At 42.8% G+C, this 21,312-nt stretch overlaps 1 protein-coding gene across 1 annotated transcript; it reads left to right on the forward strand.

Moving 5' to 3' along the window:
• Positions 1-3,560: 3,560 nt before the first annotated feature.
• Positions 3,561-19,100, forward strand: LOC124278086 (cytochrome P450 3A8-like). Its single transcript, XM_046713835.1, has 13 exons — positions 3,561-3,987; positions 5,052-5,145; positions 5,528-5,580; positions 6,020-6,116; positions 8,672-8,788; positions 9,105-9,193; positions 9,513-9,687; positions 11,443-11,566; positions 12,854-13,011; positions 15,433-15,521; positions 17,367-17,504; positions 18,431-18,593; positions 18,768-19,100. Exons 1-13 carry the CDS (start codon positions 3,911-3,913, stop codon positions 18,858-18,860), a joined length of 1,467 nt encoding a protein of 488 aa, XP_046569791.1. The 5' UTR covers positions 3,561-3,910; the 3' UTR covers positions 18,861-19,100.
• The last annotated feature ends 2,212 nt before the right edge of the window (positions 19,101-21,312 follow it).

Genomic DNA, 21,312 nt, shown 5'->3' on the forward strand with positions numbered 1-21,312 from the left:
TCATTTACAAATATACCATTACTGTTACTTTCATTAAGTTCTTTAACACGCTGATTTATAAAGACAATAAACAAAAAAGGACTGAGCATACAGCCCTGCCTAACTCCAGAGGAAGTGTTGAACGACTGTGTTCCGCATCGACCTGATCGAATTCAGGACAACACATTAGAATACATACTCTCCAACACCTTATAGATCTTACCATGGACACCGTTTTTTTGCCACAGAAGATGTAACATTTTTCTTCTGTTTACAAAATAGAAAGCTTTTTTGAAATCTATAAAAGTCGCGTAGAAGCGGTGTTTAGTTTTTCTCAAGTATTTTTGTACAAGAACAGTCAGTGTAAAGATATTATCAACAGTAGAATAATGTTTACGAAATCCTGCTTGTCCTTCATTTAACAGTTTATTGAATTCAACGAATTGTCGCAGTCTGCATTCTAAAATAGATGTGAAAACTTTACCTATCACACTTAAAAGAGCAATTCCTCTATAATTGTTAGGATTGGAAGAATCACCGCTCTTATACAGTGGCACCAAGAGACCGGTACTCCATGATTTCGTTAACATTCCGGTGTCCATGATAGTAACAAACAGAGTATGTAGATAAGGAGCTATAAATGAAGAATATTTAATAAATTCTGGTGGAATCCCATCAATTCCTGCGGCTTTACCAGCTTTTAACTGCGAACTAGCTTTAATTACTTCATCTAGACTATGTCGTGATTTACCACAAATCAAATCAAGGAGCATGTGTGCACACAAATCTGGCGAATCACCATTATCTGTACTAGCTAGATTGAGAAAGCTAGTCCAAGTGTTCAAAGCAAATTCAGCAAAGCCAAAGTGACCCTCGCAGACGCTGACGCTCCCAACCTCAAAATCAGGTTGAAATTTCTGGCAGGTGAAATTCCTCTCTATACATATGTCGTGCCATTCCCTAGGTTGGGGCAAGAATGTTGCCCAATCCCCGTGAGTGGACAGTGGCTTGCTCTAGCTCCCGACTGGCCAGCCAATCCCCGTGTGTGGACAGTGGCTTGCTCTAGCTCCCGACTGGCCAGCTAATCCCCGTGTGTGGACAGTGGCTTGCTCTAGCTCCCGACTGGCCAGCTAATCCCCGTGTGTGGACAGTGGCCTGCTCTAGCTCCCGACTGGCCAGCTAATCCCCGTGTGTGGACAGTGGCTTGCTGTAGCTCCCGACTGGCCAGCTAATCCCAGGGAGTCGGCAGTGGCTTGCTCTAGCTCCCGACTGGCCAGCTAACCCCCGTGAGTGGACAGTGGCTTGCTCTAGCTCCCGACTGGCCAGCTAATCCCCGTGTGTGGACAGTGGCTTGCTCTAGCTCCCGACTGGCCAGCTAATCCCCGTGTGTGGACAGTGGCTTGCTCTAGCTCCCGACTGGCCAGCTAATCCCCGTGTGTGGACAGTGGCTTGCTCTAGCTCCCGACTGGCCAGCTAATCCCAGGGAGTCGGCAGTGTTTTTGTTTTTTTCTAACTTCATACATACGTTGCAGGAAAATATTGCCGTTTGTACAATGTACGTTTACCCAGCACACAGTCTACATATCAGCTCCATCATAGCCTACGTCACCAACCACTCACTCACTCTTTGCTCCAGGAAAAGCAACCAACCAGCACACAGATCGGCATGCTTGTATAGCTGGTGTAAAGTTGAGCACAGCTCCTTCCGCTTCATATATTTTGAACTGTCAGGACATTTACACATGGCATTGATCTTATTTCAGTCAATAAATCAGCAAACCATTCATTAGATACTGGTCCACGTGAATGAGCAGTGTCCAGCTACCATCACGGTGTGCCAGCTGAATGTGGGAGAAAACCCTGAGTGATTCTCTGGCGTTTAACACTTGGTGAAACTTTGGTTTAACACATGGTGAAACTTTGGTTTAACACTTGGTGAAACTTTGGTTTAACACTTGGTGAAACTTTGGTTTAACACTTGGTGAAACGTTGGTTTAACACATGGTGAAACTTTGGTTTAACACTTGGTGAAACGTTGGTTTAACACTTGGCGAAACGTTGGTTTAACACTTGGCGAAACGTTGATTTAACACTTGGTGAAACGTTGGTTTAACACTTGGTGAAACGTTGGTATAACACTTTGGCGAACCTTTGGTTTAATACTCGGCGAACCTTTGGTTTAATACTCGGCGAAACTTTGGTTTAACACTTGGTGAAACTTTGGTTTAACACATGGTGAAACTTTGGTTTAACACATGGTGAAACTTTGGTTTAACACTTGGTGAAACGATGGTTTAACACTTGGTGAAACTTTGGTTTAGCACATGGTGAAACGTTGGTTTAACACTTGGTGAAACGTTGGTTTAACACTTTGTGAAACGTTGGTTTAACACTTGGTGAAACGTTGGTTTAACACTTGGCGAAACGTTGGTCTAACACTTGGCGAAACGTTGGTTTAACACTTGGTGAAACGTTGGTTTAACACTTTGGCGAAACTTTGGTTTAATACTCGGCGAACCTTTGGTTTAATACTCGGCGAAACTTTGGTTTAACACTTGGTGAAACTTTGGTTTAACACATGGTGAAACTTGGTTTAACACTTGGTGAAACGTTGGTTTAACACTTGGTGAAACTTTGGTTTAACACATGGTGAAACTTTGGTTTAACACTTGGTGAAACGTTGGTTTAACACTTGGTGAAACGTTGGTTTAACACTTTGGCGAACCTTTGGTTTAATACTCGGCTAACCTTTGTTTTAATACTCGGCGAAACTTTGGTTTAATACTCGGCGAAACTTTGGTTTAACACTTGGCGAAACTTTGGTTTAACGCTTTGGCGAACCTGTGGTTTCCTCGAAACTTTGGTTTAACACTTGGCGAAACTTTGGTTTAACACTTGGTGAAACTTTGGTTTAACACTTTGGCGAAACTTTGGTTTAACACTTGGCGAAACTTTGGTTTAACACTTTGGCGAACCTGTGGTTTCCTCGAAACTTTGGTTTAATACTCGGCGAAACTTTGGTTTAATACTCGGCGAAACTTTGGTTTAACACTTGGCGAAACTTTGGTTTAACGCTTTGGCGAACCTGTGGTTTCCTCGAAACTTTGGTTTAACACTTGGCGAAACTTTGGTTTAACACTTGGCGAAACTTTGGTTTAACACTTTGGCGAAACTTTGGTTTAACACTTGGTGAAACTTTGGTTTAACACTTGGTGAAACGTTGGTTTAACACTTGGTGAAACTTTGGTTTAACACTTTGGCGAACCTTTGGTTTAATACTCGGCGAAACTTTGGTTTCAAACTTTGCGAAACTTTGGTTTAACGCTTTGGCGAACCTGTGGTTTCCTCGAAACTTTGGTTTAACACTTGGCAAAACTTTGGTTTAACACTTGGTGAAACTTTGGTTTAACACTTTGGCGAAACTTTGGTTTAACACTTGGCGAAACTTTGGTTTAACACTTTAGTGAAACTTTGGTTTAACACCGCGGTGCTGATAGAACTGGGGTTCGAAACCCCCTCGTAAGCTGCTCATGTAAACATTACTATGAAAAGCTTCAAACCTTGTCATTGGAAAACCGATTTCACTTTCTGTATTTCAATCTAAATATGCTACACCAGAGACCATATACCGGTATTTGGTCTCTGGTTACACCTTCAGAAGAAAGAACCCAATGTGTTACAACTTAATACAGGCAAAGATGATGTGTTTAACCTGCTGGTAGATTGTAAACAGTGCACAACGACTTCCTCGGTATAACGAAGTTTCGAACCCCGTTCTAAGAAATATAATCACTGTCAGCATTGACCAACATGGTGCAATACTGAGCGGTATCCGCCTTGTATAAAATGTGTGTGTACACCCGCCTCTTATCTGAGGATAACCAAGGCGCTTATCAACGCCGGCCGCAGGTCGACTCTCTACTTCGACAACATGGACGTTCTGTCCATTCTACTGGTGTTAGCGGCCGTCGCTGTTGGTATAACATGTCTTATTGCTGCTGGATATATGTGAGTAAAAACAATGACTGATTGGTGTCAGACAGCCCACGGCAATTGAGTGCAAGTGTAGGCATCGGTACAATTAGGTCATCGTGTCCTACATAGAGGTACAACAAGACACAGAGTAAAATGGTCTCCGCTACGTAGTGTCAGACTGCCCACTGCACGAGTGAAATAATGAAAGTGATGTTAGAGCTTTTGTTTACTAGCTGGGACCCTGACCCTACATGCCTTGACTGTCGGAAAACATTGCGGCTACTGACTTGTGATTTAAAAACGAAAGTAGCGTCTCATTGGGATCAGTTATTGACGGCATCCTGAGGACAGTACGATTATATTGACGTTCACGACTTTGGTGACACCCACAAGCATGGGAATGGTGCTGGCACACCCAGAAGCATCATCAGGGACCGTTCATAATTTATGGGCAGGGGGATGATGATGATTATAGGGTGTGGGGGTAGGGTGTGGGTGGCGGTGGGATGGTGCGTGGTGGTGGTCACCCATTTTGTTCTGGGGAGCTGGGGGGTGGGGGTGTCATCAATTTTGTACACAAAATTATGTTTGAAATTATGCTTAGAAATTATAAGAAGGGGAAGGGGGGTGTCATTGATTTTGTACATGACATGCAGGGGGTCACTTATTTTGTACATAAATTTTAGGGGGGGGGGGGGGTCCATTCACATTGTACATGCTACTCCATAACACCATTATCACTCCCTAGTTATGAACTGTCCCTTAGGGTCGACGAGTATTCAGACCCATAATCAGGATAATCATAGTTTGCGATGGGGTGACCAAGAGACACAAAGATGCACAGAACACTGAATTGCCTGAGTCGGCTTGGCCAGCCTTGCCCCAAGATCGAGAGAGATTGGGTAGACAAGGCCAGCAATAAATGGGTTGACAGGGTCAGTTGTGGGTGAGAAGTTTGAGTTGTGGTTGGTTGGGGTGATCAATAATCCCCTGCCTCACTAATATGCAATGGCGAGCTCCCACTTTGAGTGGATGACGTAATGTTATGGTGGCGCTGGCCAGTCTGTCGACTACGATGTTATTGGTGTTTCTCTCAGATACGCCACATGGACTCACGGGATGTTCAAGAAGATGGGCATCCCCGCCCCCAATCCCGGGCTGTTGGGCGTGGTCACCAACTACCAGACAGAGGTACAGTACTCTTAAATAAACACCCTACTTACTTTTAGAATGAGGACTATTTTTTATGGATATACAACTTCTTTATTCCGTACAGGCGATGTGTCTATGTCTGTGTGTTACTTGTGTCTGTTTTTTAACCTCACGTATTTTAGATTTAGTATTATTAAATATGTAACGAATATGAAGAGGTTGATGTTGAGTAGTAAAATGGGGTTTGAGGTCACGTTCCATCAGTATGGCGTGTATGTGTCTGCATGAGGCCGGACATCGGACCCCGACTATCCGCCCTCCGTGGACACCGAGAGGCGGTCAAACATGTGCAGGAAGAACGGTCACGTGTATGTGAGCTACCTATGATATTGTGACGTAAATGAGATTGGTTCATTCACAGGGTCTTATCAAGTGCGACCAGCGACTGGTGAAAGAACACGGCCGAGTTGTAGGGTAAATATCACCATGTTTTAGATAAGTGGCCTAGATCAAGGTTTGATTGAATCATACAACACAAGATGTATGAGTGAGTGAGTCTGGTTTTACGCCGCTTTGGACTTCACGAATCAAACCCGGGTCTTCAGCATGACGAGCGGACGCTGTACCTATCAGGCTACCCCACCGCCCCTACAGGGTGTATAAGAAGAGACTATTTAACTAGTTCTTGGAGACAATGATCAGAGTTTTCAGGAAGCCAGCGGTGTGCTGCTGAAGTGGTTCTATCTTTCGCATCCAAAGAGACTAAAGAGAGAAATAAAACTAGAGGGGAAAAGGTTAGATGAGCCTGAATTTTGGATTTTGTAATAACTAGTTTAGCATTATATGGTTATATATCAATGTCGGAAACATCGAAATGGACTGCTTCTTGTAAAAGGCTTGACATGTGCTGCAGGATATTCCTTGGCCGCATCCCGTCCCTCCTCATCTCAGATCCAACCATGATCAAACAAATCTGTGTGAAACAGTTCTCCAACTTTGTCAACAGATCGGTGAGTAAACAGTACACACCTCACGCAACGAGATAATAAATTCTTACCACAAACCAACATCATGCACTGACTTGGAGAACGGCAATTAATTCAACTTAATTCTAGTCCGGTATTGGACTGTATGCACAGAGTCGTGTCCGTTTGTCGTGGAAGGAGCTTTAGAATCACTCATTCTGGAAGAAGCAGTGGCGAGACACGGTATGAGACACCGTTCCTTGAGACTGTCAGTTGAGTTTTACACAGTTAGTGGAGATTGTGTCAGGTGGGTTTTACACCGTTAGTGGAGATTGTGTCAGGTGGGTTTTACACCGTTCCTTGAAACTGTGTCAGGTGGGATTTACACAGGTCCTTGAGACAGTTTCAAGGACGTTCTACACCGTTCCTTGAGACTGTGTAAGGTAAGTTTTACACCGTTCCTTGAGACTGTGTCAGATGACTTTTACACCGTTCCTTGAGACAGTGTCAAGGACGTTTTACACCGTTCCTTGAGACTGTCAGGTGAGTTTTACACCGTCCCTTGAGACTGTGTCAGGTGGGTTTTACACCGTTCCTTGAAACTGTGTCAGTTGGGTTTTACACCGTTCCTTGAGACTTGTCAGGTGAGTTTTACACCGTTCCTTGACACTGTGTCAGGTGGGTTTTACACCGTTCCTTGAAACTGTGTCAGTTGGGTTTTACACCGTTCCTTGAGACTGTCAGGTGAGTTTTACACCGTCCCTTGTGACTGTGTCAGGTGAGTTTTACACCATTCCTTGACACTGTGTCAGGTGAGTTTTACACCGTTCCTTGAAACTGTGTCAGTTGGGTTTTACACCGTTCCTTGACACTGTGTCAGGTGAGTTTTACACTGTTTCTTGAAACTGTGTCAGTTGGGTTTTACATCGATCCTTGAGACTGTGTCAGGTGAGTTTTACACCGTTCCCTGAGACTGTGTCAGGTGAGTTTTACACCGTTCCTTGAGACTGTGTCAGGTAAGTTTTACATCGTTCCTTGACACTGTGTCAGTTGGGTTTTACACCGTTCCTTGAGACTGTCAGGTGAGTTCTACACCATTCCTTGACACTGTGTCAGGTAAGTTTTACACCGTTCCTTGAGATAGTGTCAAGGACGTTTTACACCGTTCCTTGAGACTGTGTCAAGTATGTTGTACATCGTTCCTTGAGACTTTCAGGTGAGGTTTACACTGTTCCTTGACACTGTGTCAGGTAGGTTTTACACCGTTCCTTGAAACTGTGTCAGTTGGGTTTTACACCGTTCCTTGAGACTGTCAGGTGAGTTTTACACCATTCCTTGACACTGTGCCAGGTAAGTTTTACATCGTTCCTTGACACTGTGTCAGGTAAGTTTACACCGTTCCTTGACACCGTGTCAGGTAAGTTTTACACCGTTCCTTGCGACTGTCAGGTGAGTTTTACACCGTTCCTTGACACTGTGTCAGGTAAGTTTTACACCGTTCCTTGAAACTGTGTCAGGTGGGTTTTACACCGTTCTTTGAGACTGTCAGTTGAGTTTTACACCGTTCCTTGACACTGTGTCAGGTAAGTTTTACATCGTTCCTTGACACTGTGTCAGTTGGGTTTTACACCGTTCTTTGAGACTGTCGAGTTTTACACCATTCCTTGACACTGTGTCAGGTAAGTTTTACACCGTTCCTTGATACTGTGTCAAGGATGTTTTACACCGTTCCTTGACACTGTGTCAGGTAAGTTTTACACCGTTCCTTGATACTGTGTCAAGGATCTTTTACACCATTCCTTGACACTGTGTCAGGTAAGTTTTACACCGTTCCTTGATACTGTGTCAAGGATGTTTTACACCGTTCCTTGACACTGTGTCAGGTAAGTTTTACACCGTTCCTTGATACTGTGTCAAGGATGTTTTACACCATTCCTTGACACTGTGTCAGGTAAGTTTTACACCGTTCCTTGATACTGTGTCAAGGATGTTTTACACCGTTCCTTGAGACTGTCAGGTGCGTTTTACACCATTCCTTGACACTGTGCCAGGTAAGTTTTAAACCGTTCCTTGACACTGTGTCAGTTGGGTGTTACACCGTTCCTTGACACTGTGTCAGGTGAGTTTTACACCGTTCCTTGAGACTGTGTCAGGTGAGTTTTACGCCGTTTCTTGAGACTGTGTCAGGTGAGTTTTACGCCGTTTCTTGAGACTGTGTCAGGTGAGTTTTACGCCGTTTCTTGCAATATTCACGAAACATGAAGGCGACGGACATCACAACTCTATGTGACACGTTTGATAAATTTCGGGGAGTATTTGGGTTGACACGCGAACTATTTACCCAAGAGGTTTCATCAGCGCTCCCACCTGGAACACACGGCGGCGAAAGGTTCGAAGATGATTGTGACGACCATTTAGACCAAATGACCAGAATAAGTACCCTGCCAGAAAGTGGTAGTGAGAAAATATTGGTTTAAGAAACATGACATATATTATCTGTGAATAGATGTGGTATCATTGGAGAAGCACGATGAATTAGCTTCAGATTCCCATCAGTGTCGACAACAACTACGTTCCTGAATGTTAGCGTCACGTTTCAGACGTTCGGCCCGATGCCCAAGATCGTGATGGACTGTATCGCGGAGATCTACGACGAGCACTGGAAGTTCATGCGATGTGTTCTCAGTCCCACTTTCAGTACAGGTAAACTGAAACAGGTAAATATATACAGCTAAACAGGTAAATATACACAGGTAAACTTAATCAGGTAAATATATAGAGGTAAAACCAATCAGGTAAAACCAATCAAGTAAATATATATATAGGTAAACTCAATCAGGTACATATATATAGGTAAAACCAACCAGGTATATATATATAGGTAACCTCAATCAGGTACATATATACAGGTAAACCCAATCAAATATATATAGGTAAACCCAATCAATCAAATATATATTTACATATTTAGAGAAAACTCCCACACCAAAATGATACTAAAAATAAAATCTGGACTCTTGTTGTTGTGTACAGATGATGGTACTGATAGAGGACTGCACCGACCTACTTGTACAGAACGTGGATAAACACGCTAAGGAGAAGAAAAATGTCGAGTTAAAACAGTAAGGCTTGATAAAAGTTGTCACACTAAATCATAACCCTGATTATGGAAATCTTTTCCATGTGTAGGGTCTTACGTCCTAATGTATGTTTGTATCGTAGACACCTGATACTGTATTTTCCTGACTTCGACATGCATAAAGGATTTCAGAAATGTATTTGTTAAGTTTGTAGAGAAAAAAACATTCGATCTAAGCGCTATAAGGACATGACATGCTAGATGAACATGGATCAGACTGGCATTCGGTTAATCTGAATATCTAACCTTGGAGCATAAGTTCAGAATAGCACACCTCATCCAGGTTGCATATATCCTTTCAGCCTAATGGGCTGCTACACAATGGACGTCATCGTCAAAACCGGCTTCAGCATCGACTTCGACAGCCACAGTTCGGAGAACATTTTCGTCATCTACTGTCGGAAAGCCATGAAGCTCACCTTCCCAGTTTTCTTCCTGATCACATGTGAGTCACATTTCGCAGTGTCCATGATTCTGGTGAATGCTCGACCGGATAATACAGGAGGGTTTCCATAATGAACGACCGGTTTCCAGGAAAACATACCACCACAAGAGGTTTTAACTTCCACACCTAACCCGAAGAAACAACATTCTCATTCAATATTTTCTATGTATGTTCTTCCGCCGTGATATTGCTGGAATATTGCTAAATTCGGTGTCAAACCACACTCACTCACTCACTCTTCCGTTGATACGGGATATATATAGCGAGAAAAACTAATACGGCTTCACAGTGGAGGACAGGTTGCAATGGCAAAACCTGCCCATGACAAAGTATTATCCCAGTTTAACATTTCACACAGATCCAAACCCAACGATACAACACAGACATTCCTTACTTTCCTAGTCTGACTTTCCATTGATACCTGTCAAGAGATATTGCTATGTACCCGTGACTCGGAAACCCGGAAGTACGTTCTACTTGGCTCTTTCAGTGTTGTTTCGATACAACTGAAGATCGACTGACATGAATCTGTACTAGAGTATACTGAAGATGCTCTCATGAATCTGTACTAAGTATACTGAAGATGACTGTTATGAATCTGTACTAGAGTATACTGAAGACTGACATGATGAATCAGTGTTACAATGTATACTGAAGATGACTGACATGAATCTGTACTAGAGTATACTGAAGAGACTGACATCTGAGAGTATCTGTACTAGAGTATACTGAAGATGGCTGTCATGAATCTGAAGACTGTACTAGAGTATACTGAAGATGACTGACATGAATCTGTACTAGAGTATACTGAAGATGATGACATGAATCTGTACTAGAGTATACTGAAGATGGCTGACATGAATCTGTACTAGAGTATACTGAAGATGGCTGACATGAATCTGTACTAGAGTATACTGAAGATGGACTGAATCATGAATCTGTACATAGAGTATACTGAAGATGGCTGACATGAATCTGTACTAGAGTATACTGAAGATACATGAATCTGTACTAGAGTATACTGAAGATGGCTGTCATGAATCTGTACTAGAGTATACTGAAGATGACTGACATGAATCTGTACTAGAGTATACTGAAGATGGCTGTCATGAATCTGTACTAGAGTATACTGAAGATGACTGTCATGAATCTGTACTAGAGTATACTGAAGATGACTGACATGAATCTGTACTAGAGTATACTGAAGATGCCTGTCATGAATCTGTACTAGAGTATACTGAAGACGGCTGACATGAATCTGTACTAGAGTATACTGAAGATGACTGTGTGTGTGAAGATCTCCGTAGCGCTAAGATCGTTGTAAGGGAGTTTGGAACTCTGTAGCGCTAAGATCGAAGATTGGGAGCTAGCGTTAGAATCGTTGTCTGAATAGGCAGTATGCTGTATTATGTACGAAACGTACAATCTATCCGGAAAATGTCTCCGGCACAGTCGTTGAAAGGGACCTGTGAAGATCCGGGTTAGAATTCATCTTCAGTAACCCATGCTTGTCGTAAGAGGCGACTAACGGGATAGGGTGGCCAAGCTCGCTGACTGGGTTGATACATGTCATCGTATTCCAATTGTGCAGATCGATGTTCATGCTGTTGATCTGGTCCAGCCTCGATTATTTCCAGACCGCCATCATATAGCTGGAATATTGCTGACTGCTGCGTAAAACTAAACTCACTCACTCGTTGAAAGGGCTGACGTTCTACTAAGGTTTGGCTTACGATTACCCTATCTCCGACTCAATTATTCTTTGATTCATGCCCATGTCATATCAGGGTCACCGTGACATTCTACAAGCGATGCTGGACGCCCATAAAGAGGAGTCGGCTGGAGACGTGGATGACGACTCGGACGAGGACACGGAGACAGTGTTGGACTTCAAGTACTACAAGAAGCGAGGTATGTACGTGTGGGTGCTGGGAAGTCCCGATATCATTACTCTTGGATAGGGATTCATAGACACGTGCTCCTGATGATTGGAATCGTACAGTCCATTCTGCTTTTAGCAAAGATTTTTTTATGAATACTAAAAGGTATTATCGCTTATATGTCCCTTATCACCGATTCCTATTTCAGTTATATCCCAGTGTTAGATTCATGAGGGAGGAAGTCCAGAAATAGTGCAGGCCTCACTCACTCCTCACCTACTGACAAAACCAGGATCATAATCAGTGTTAACATGGGATTCGAACACTCAATCATAGGATAGTCTATTTATAAAAATATTCAAAATGTCCAAATGGTGAGCTACGTAGGGGTACAGCTTCTGTGGTATAACTGATATTTGACAACGAGTAAGAAACATCGTATTGTGCGCTTAATGTAAACTTCTCTCTAGTTGACTGTTGTATCACCAGTTGATTGGTTGTTATATACTCAACAAAACAGTTCAGGACCAACCCCATTTTCAATATTAAAGTATTTAATAGTTCATATTATGATCCATATAATACTTAAATATTGATTATCGGGGTGGCCCTTAACTGGTTTGTTGTTGAGTATTTATACATTGCCTGATTGACTGACTGTTGGATCTGTGAAGATCCGGGTTAGAATTGGTCTTCAGCAACCCATGCATGTCTCCCGTGAAGATCCGGGTTAGAATTGGTCTTCAGCAACCCATGCGTGTCTCCCGTGAAGATCCGGGTTAGAATTGGTCTTCAGCAACCCATGCATGTCTCCCGTGAAGATCCGGGTTAGAATTGGTCTTCAGCAACCCATGCGTGTCTCCCGTGAAGATCCGGGTTAGAATTGGTCTTCAGCAACCCATGCATGTCTCCAGTGAAGATCCGGGTTAGAATTGGTCTTCAGCAACCCATGCATGTCTCCCGTGAAGATCCGGGTTAGAATTGGTCTTCAGCAACCCATGCTTGTCTCCCGTGAAGATCCGGGTTAGAATTGGTCTTCAGCAACCCATGCATGTCTCCCGTGAAGATCCGGGTTAGAATTGATCTTCAGCTACCCATGCTTGCCTTTAGAGGCGACTAACGGGAATTGGTGGTCAGGCTTGCTTATTTGGTTCATGTTTGTCGATGTTACTGATGTCAATCACTAGATTGTCAGCTCCAGACTCCAGATTATTTAGAGACTACCACCATAGAGCGTTAAATAGAAGCAAACCACAAATTGCTGTGAAGACATCGGGGTTATAGAAAAAATTACCGTAGAGAGATTTTCCTTTCTAAGGTCTGACGAACTACGAGATATTCTGCAACTCTCACATCTTCCTCCTCGCCGGCTACGACACCTCCTCCAACGCTTTGACCTTCACCGTCTACAACCTGGCCACCCATCCCGAGATCCAGGAGAGGCTGTACCAGTCGATAATGACACACATAGGGAAGGTAAGCACACCCGAGTCGATAATCCGGCACATGGTGACATGCACATGTAGAAATCACACATTTTGGACGTTTTCACCAGAAATAATATTTTGGCAGTTTTCACCACAAATCACCCATTATAGCAGTTTTCACCAGAAATCACCCATTTTGGAAGTTTTCACCAGAAATCACCCATTTTGGAAGTTTTCACCAGAAATCATACATTTTGAAAGTTTTCACCAGAAATCACACATTTTGGAAGTTTTCACCAGAAATCACACATCTTGGAAGTTTTCACCAGAAATCACACATTTTAGCATTTTTCATCACAAATCACACATTTTGGAAGTTTTCACCACAAATCACACATTTTGGAAGTTTTCACCACAAGTCACACATTTTTTAAGTTGTCACCACAAGTCACACATTTTGAATTATTTATTTATATATAATTATATATAATTATATATTGAAGTATATATTTATTCAACTGTATTCAACTGTTATCACATACACAATAGAAATGTTATCATTTATGGAGAGTATAGATGTAACATTTTCACATTAAAAGGAAGACAATGCATACAAACTATACACTGAACTTTTGAACATATCACACATTTTGAAGTAATTACCAGAATTTCACGCTTTGAATTATTTACAAGATTTATCAAATTACGAGCCTAACGGGATCGGGTGGTCAGGCTCGCTGACTGGGTTGACACATGTCATTGGTTCCCAATTGCGCAGATCGATGCTAATGCTGTTGATCACTTGATTGTCTGGTCCAGACTCGATTATTTACAGACTGCCGCCATATAGCTGGAATATTGCTGAGTGCGACGTAAACCTAAACTCACTCACTCACTCACCTATAATGAATTCGTCTATCAGGTGACATTTCTCTCTATAGATACACTTGGATTTTTCAAAGTGAACTTTCTGCCAATGATACTTAGTTTCTTTGTATTTTGGCAATTCCAAATGACCAATGAACGTAGTTGTAGCAAATTAGGAGCCACGTGACCATGTGGGTAATCCGAAATAATTGTCCTGCTTTACTTCATAGTTAATGCGGAAATCCAGTTTTCTATAAATCTCTACTTCAAACACATTCTGAGTTTTTACTGATTAAAACGTTGATAAACTCATACACTTTCAATACAAAACAGTTTCACACCTAACAGAGCACACTTGTACTAGTTCAGTGCATAATTTCGAATTGCAGAATCGGAAAATCCATTCCATTTAAGAAATACCCATTAGCTTTCCCTGGAATTTAGCGAAGGGACGACTGGTTTGCTAGAATCGGCGTGTTCAGGATCAGTACCGCGAGTGCTGAGCGCCGAGGGTACGGGTTGCACCGTCTTAGTAATCACTGTGCGAACTCGTAATGAACACCGTAATGCGAGTACCGATGTCTAACAGAGGCAAGTCTCTAATAGAGGGAGGTGTGGTCATCTTGAAATCAGCTTCACCCCTCAAATCATCTCACGTCCATCTCACTAGATTTCATAATTTACTTTGGTGCCTCCAACGTTGCACTTTAAAGGCTTTTCTTGTCTGCAAAAGACACTATATTCACAATAAACAATCGCCAATAAAAGTTTATTTGTGTCGGTTTCGCACCTTCCAACTTGTCCCTGCCACGAATCTGTACATTTGGGATGCTAATGTGGAAACTGAAGATGATACAAGCCTGAAAACCCTCCAGAGTGGTGTTGTCCTAGGTCCTACTGTGTGATGATGATTCCAAACGGGCCATGTATTTGGGCTTTGCCATCCAAATCTCCTTATATCTGTGAGTGAGTGAGTGAGTGAGTGAGTGAGTACACTTTTACGCCGCTTTTAGCAATATTCCGGCAATATCACCGCGGGGGACACCAGAAATGGGCTTCACATATTGTACCCATGGGGAATCGAACCCTGGTCTTCGGCGTGACGAGCCAACTCTTTTACTACTGGGCCACCTCACCGCCCCACTCAGTGAGCAAGAGGAAGAAGGGGGTGTATAGATGCTCCTTGTATCCAGCGCTGGAGTCTTCCTTCGCCAATAAAACACACGCAGCCAGACACAGATCAAACACAACTTATAAAAGTTATCATAATACGGGTTTTCAACCATTTTGAGTAATTTATTCTGCCCACAGCTGGGGGTAGCTCATTAATTAGTAGCTAAGACCAGGCAGTTATACTGGTCACACTTTACTGGTCTGTCTGTTGATTGGGTGGTCTGACAAATGGGGTGTCTGTCATCTTGGAGTGAAGTGGAGTTTCACCTGCGCAAATTCCTGACAGTATATAATACACTAGAACATACGCTTCAAGAACCTTAGCGGCACAAACCAATATGGACTTTTCCTTCTTTCTAATGGTTGTGTTCAACCAGGACTAAAAGACGGTGAATGCCAGTTCTGATTCCATGTGTATGTTTCTGCACAGAGGAAGCCTACATACGCCGAGGTGACGAAGTTGCAGTACCTGGAGAACGTGTTCATGGAAACCCTGAGAATTTATCCCCCGGCAACCAGGTGAGACTCTGAGACTGTATCCCCCCGGCAACCAGGTGAGTTGAGGTCGTAGAGATTCTGAGACTGTTTCCAGGCAACCAGGTGAGTAGAAATCCTAGAAGTGCTGAGACTTTATTCCCCGGCAACCAGGTGGGTAGAGATCGTGGAGACACTGAGACTGTATCCCCCGGCAACCAGGTGAGACAACCAGGTAAGACACTGAGACTTTATTCCCCGGCAACCAAGTCAGTGGAGATCGAGGAGACACTGAGACTGTATCCCCAGGCAACCAGGAGAGACAACCAAGTGAGACACTGAGACTGTATTCCCCGGCAACCAGGTCAGTGGAGATCGTGGGGACACTGAGACTGTATCCCCCGGCAACCAGGTGAGACACTCAGACTGTATTCCCCGGCAACCAGGTGAGACACTGAGACTTTACTCCCCGGCAACCAGATGAGACAATCAGGTGAGACACTGAGACTGTATTCCACGGCAAGCAGGTGAGACAACCAGGTGAGACACTGAGACTGTATTCCCCGGCAACCAGGTGAGTAGAGATCGTGGAGACACCGAGAGTGTATTCCCCGGCAACCAGGTGAGACAACCAGGTGAGACACTGAGACTGTATCCCCCCGGCAACAAGATGAGACACTGAGGTTGTAACCCCTGGAAACGAGGTGAGTACAGATCGTTGAGTCACTGAGACTGTATTCCCCGGCAGCCAGGTGAGTAGAGGTCGTGGAGACAATATTGGAGACAATATTCCCCGGCAACCAGATGAGACACTGAGACTCTATCCCCCGGCAACCAGGTAAGACACTGAGACTTTATCAACCGGCAACCAGGTGAGTAGAGAGCGTGGAAACACTGAGACAATATTCCCCGGCAAACAGATGAGACACTGAGACTCTATCCCCCGGCAACCAGGTAAGACACTGAGACTTTATCAACCGGCAACCAGGTGAGTAGAGAGCGTGGAAACACTGAGACAATATTCCCCGGCAACCAGATGAGACACTGAGACTCTATCCCCCGGCAACCAGGTGAGACACTGAGACTTTATCAACCGGCAACCAGGTGAGTAGAGAGCGTGGAAACACTGAGACAATATTCAACCGGCAAACAGATGAGACACTGAGACTCTATCCCCGGCAACCAGGTGAGACAGTGAGACTTTATCAACCGGCAACCAGGTGAGTAGAGAGCGTGGAAACACTGAGACAATATTCCCCGGCAACCAGATGAGACACTGAGACTTTATCAACCGGCAACCAGGTGAGTAGAGAGCGTGGAAACACTGAGACAATATTCCCCGGCAACCAGATGAGACACTGAGACTCTATCCCCCGGCAACCAGGTAAGACACTGAGACTTTATCAACCGGCAACCAGGTGAGTAGAGAGCGTGGAAACACTGAGACAATATTCCCCGGCAAACAGATGAGACACTGAGACTCTATCCCCCGGCACCCAGGTGAGACAGTGAGACTTTATCAACCGGCAACCAGGTGAGTAGAGATCCTTGAGGCCAAAACGGTGCAGAACACAAGTTATTGTAGTAATGTGGGGAAGTGAACTGGAGCCCCTGGCGTGACAGGCGAACACTTGAGGCTACTCTGCTATATTATTAAGTGTCAGGTTAGCAGTGTGACTGTCAGTGACCACACCCTCCTGGAACTGATTATCACTGATGTAATTCTACAGAAAACCTGGTCCATCTAACTATTCTTATGGACAATGGCGCCTTTATCGATAGGATGCGTTTAACAGCTTCGCGGTATCCAGTTGGACGTGTGTTATCAGATTCGGATAATCGTCAAACGGTAACGGAGGTTCCATTTCTCTGATTGATTCTTTTATTCAGAACAAAGCGAGTTGGAGCCAAGGACACCACCATAAACGGCTACCACATCCCCGCCGGCCTCCCAGTCTTCATCCCCGTCTACGCCATCCATCACGACCCCGAGTTTTGGCCACAACCAGAAGAGTTCGACCCTGACAGGTTAGAAAATTGAACAGAGTGAGTGTCATGGTAAAGGGAGACCACTCTGTCCATGAATGCTACACGTAAATGTAATCTTGAAGAATGTTTGATTCTGATTGGTCAAAATAAGATTGCAATCGGGTATCTTATTCTATTCGAACATCAAAACGGACATGACTGTTTTAACTGTGCGTATAGAAATATCAGTCAGCAGGTAACCTTTGTATCCCCCGCGTTGCCAGAGAGCACCGTTTTCCCAGCGCTCCTGGTAGACCGTCATGGCGGATATAAACCTACTGTTGTTTGACATTCGGGGTATTTACGTGCAGTTCAGGCAGCTCTTATCTAGTATATGTTTGTACGAAAGTGTTATGCGGCCACTTTTATACAGTAAACAACTTTTATACATTAGACTACTATTTCAGCGCACTCTTTCGTAGCTTGGAATATTTCATTCAATTTTCGATCATTTTCTCTTTACTTTAAAATTCTTTAAAACAACTTGAAATTTCACCTGTTTTCTTGTTGCTTTGAATATTTTTTGTTGCGTTGAATATATTTTTACGATATGTTCCCGATGTACAGTCACACTATTGAAAGAAACTTGAAACATCAATTAAGTCTTCAATAAGAAACCGAATAAACGAGAAAAACACTCAAAATTTCAGCTTTTTGTCAGAAACTTCAAATAACGAGTAAATAATACTCGATGTAATGAGAAATTTTACTGAAAACAAAAATTTATTCTACAATAGTATCAGAATTGCAATTTCGTACATTTGAGGTGGTCTAACTCTATGTTAAATACCTTTTGTCTGAAGCACTCGGTGCCAAGTTATAATATTAAGATCTATTTAACCTACTGTTACTGTCGGTTTATCTTCTACATGCATCACGCCAATTGCCAACCCATGGCCAATGGACTGGTTGTTTGGCTGTTCCAGGTTCCTCCCCGAGAACAAGCACGAGTTGCACGACTACATGTGGATGCCGTTTGGCGTCGGACCAAGGAACTGTCTGGGAATGAGGTTGGCCTTGTTGGAGGCAAAGATGGCGATTGTGGCTTTGGTGCAGAACTTCCGGTTTGTTGTAACTCAGGAAACACAGGTTCGTTTACCAACTGATTGGTCGTTTCGATCTCCAGAAGTTATAACATAGATTTTCCAGTATCAAATACAACATGAACTCACCAGTACTACATTTCACAGAATATCAAATTCAGATGAAACTGCGCATATAATTACACATGAATACAGTCGGACCTTTTCATTGTCGATTCAGATTCCAGTGACCATGGAGAAGGGGTCATTTACAAGAGCTGCCCATGACCTTTATGTTGGTGTTGAGAGACGGCAGCTTCCTGTTGACCGATAGCCATGTTACGATGATCTAACAGGGAATAACCATCGACAGCCCTTTCATCCGTACCTTGGTCGATTTCAAATGAAGGTATTAATGAAATAACTGTGCTGGACAGCCAGACTCAGTAGAAAACATATACAACAGTTTTGATAATGACGTCACACGTCGTGCTGTGTATCGGCTGTAAGACAAACTTCCGCGTACATGGAGGAAAACCCGGGAAGAGATTAAAGACCAAGTCACTGTTTCCGGCGCAACTCTTGCTGTTGTTTTGGTTGAAATGGGGCTCTGTTACACCAAATGGGGAATGACAGGAAAAAGTTCCATTATAATCATGACCTCTTCTAACGGAGGAATATCCTCACTTTGGTTTCCAAATGGTCTGTCTTGACGAGACATGGTGGAACAAATATATCCGTCAGATGGTCCAAGACTACGTCGTTACCGTCAGGTAACGGTAGACGTTGAATCATTCTACACGCTGGTACTCGTAGTCAGGGTTTGAATGACGGATGTGACCTCGTTTTAAAGCCAAGACATCCAACATGGTGATTGCCACGGCGAAATAACAATGCCCCTGGTATAGTCGTAATCTAGCAATGATTCATAAACTCATGTTCCAGGTAGAGTCGTAATCTAGCAATGATTCACAAACACATGTTCCAGGTAGAGTCGTAATCTAGCAATGATTCACAAACTCATGTTCCAGGTAGAGTCGTAATCTTGCAATGATTCACAAACTCATGTTCCAGGTAGAGTCGTAATCTTGCAATGATTCACAAACTCATGTTCCAGGTAGAGTCGTAATCTTGCAATGATTCACAAACTCATGTTCCAGGTAGAGTCGGAATCTTACTACGATACACAAATGGGGTGTTCTCTTTTTGCCTGCACGTATTGTTTTGGGATTAAAATTACTGGACCATACTAACCCTTACAACAATGGGGATTAAAGCTATAGTCTGTAGTAGAAATGCAAGTATGCCAGCACTTGATGGTAAACAGTAAATGTGGTGACATTTTTAATTTGACTAATATTGCATGTAATATAATATGCATACACAATATTGCATATATACAAATATACGAAAATGAATTACCTGACAAATATGATGAAATTTTAAATCAGCAAATACAAAAATAAATGTTAAATGCCACACCAGGAAATAAATATTTATGTGCACTGTGCGTTATACATCAATACATACAATTGTATAATTTGTTTCACATGACATAATAATCCAATTCACAATCCTCACATTCACAATCACAATTCCTAATCCGCTTATAGCCAATTAAAGTGCAGGCAAAAAGAGAAAACATCTTCCTGGAAGAGTCCGAATCCTACTACGATAAACAAACACATGTTCCTGGATGAGTCGTAATCTTGCAATGATTCGTAAACACATGCTCTTTATGCGGTCGGAATCTTGCAATGATTCACATACACATGCTCTTTATACAATCGCAATCTTGCAATGATTCATAAACACATGCTCTTTGTAAGGTCGGAATCTTGCAATGATTCACAAACACATGTTCTTTATACAGTCGTAATCTTGCTATGATTCACAAACACATGCTCTCTGTAAGGTCGGAATCTTGCAATGATTCACAAACACATGCTCTTTATACGGTCGGAATCTTGCAATGATTCACAAACACATGCTCTTTATACGGTCGGAATCTTGCAATGATTCACAAACACATGCCCTTTATACGGTCGTAATCTTGCAATGATTCACAAACACATGCTCTTTGTAAGGTCGGAATCTTGCAATGATTTTTAAACACATGCTCTTTATACGGTCGTAATCTTGCAATGATTCACAAACACATGCTCTTTATACGGTCGGAATCTTGCAATGATTCACAAACACATGCTCTTTATACGGTCGTAATCTTGCAATGATTCACAAACACATGCTCTTTGTAAGGTCGGAATCTTGCAATGATTCATAAACACATGCTCTTTATACAGTCGGAATCTTGCAATGATTCACAAACACATGCTCTTTATACGGTCGGAATCTTGCAATGATTCACAAACACATGCTCTTTGTAAGGTCGGAATCTTGCAATGATTCATAAACACATGCTCTTTGTACGGTCGTAATCTTGCAATGATTCACAAACACATGCTCTTTATACGGTCGTAATCTTGCAATGATTCACAAACACATGCTCTTTGTAAGGTCGGAATCTTGCAATGATTCATAAACACATGCTCTTTATACGGTCGTAATCTTGCAATGATTCATAAACACATGCTCTTTATACGGTCGTAATCTTGCAATGATTCACAAACACATGCTGTTTGTAAGGTCGGAATCTTGCAATGATTCACAAACACATGCTCTTTATACGGTTGTAATCTTGCAATGATTCACAAACACATGCTCTTTATACGGTTGTAATCTTGCAATGATTCATAAACACATGCTCTTTGTAAGGTCGGAATCTT

This window comes from Haliotis rubra, unplaced genomic scaffold (genome assembly GCF_003918875.1).
Source record: "Haliotis rubra isolate DU_JTF1 unplaced genomic scaffold, ASM391887v1 Scf230, whole genome shotgun sequence".
NCBI classification, from domain to species: domain Eukaryota; kingdom Metazoa; phylum Mollusca; class Gastropoda; order Lepetellida; family Haliotidae; genus Haliotis; species Haliotis rubra.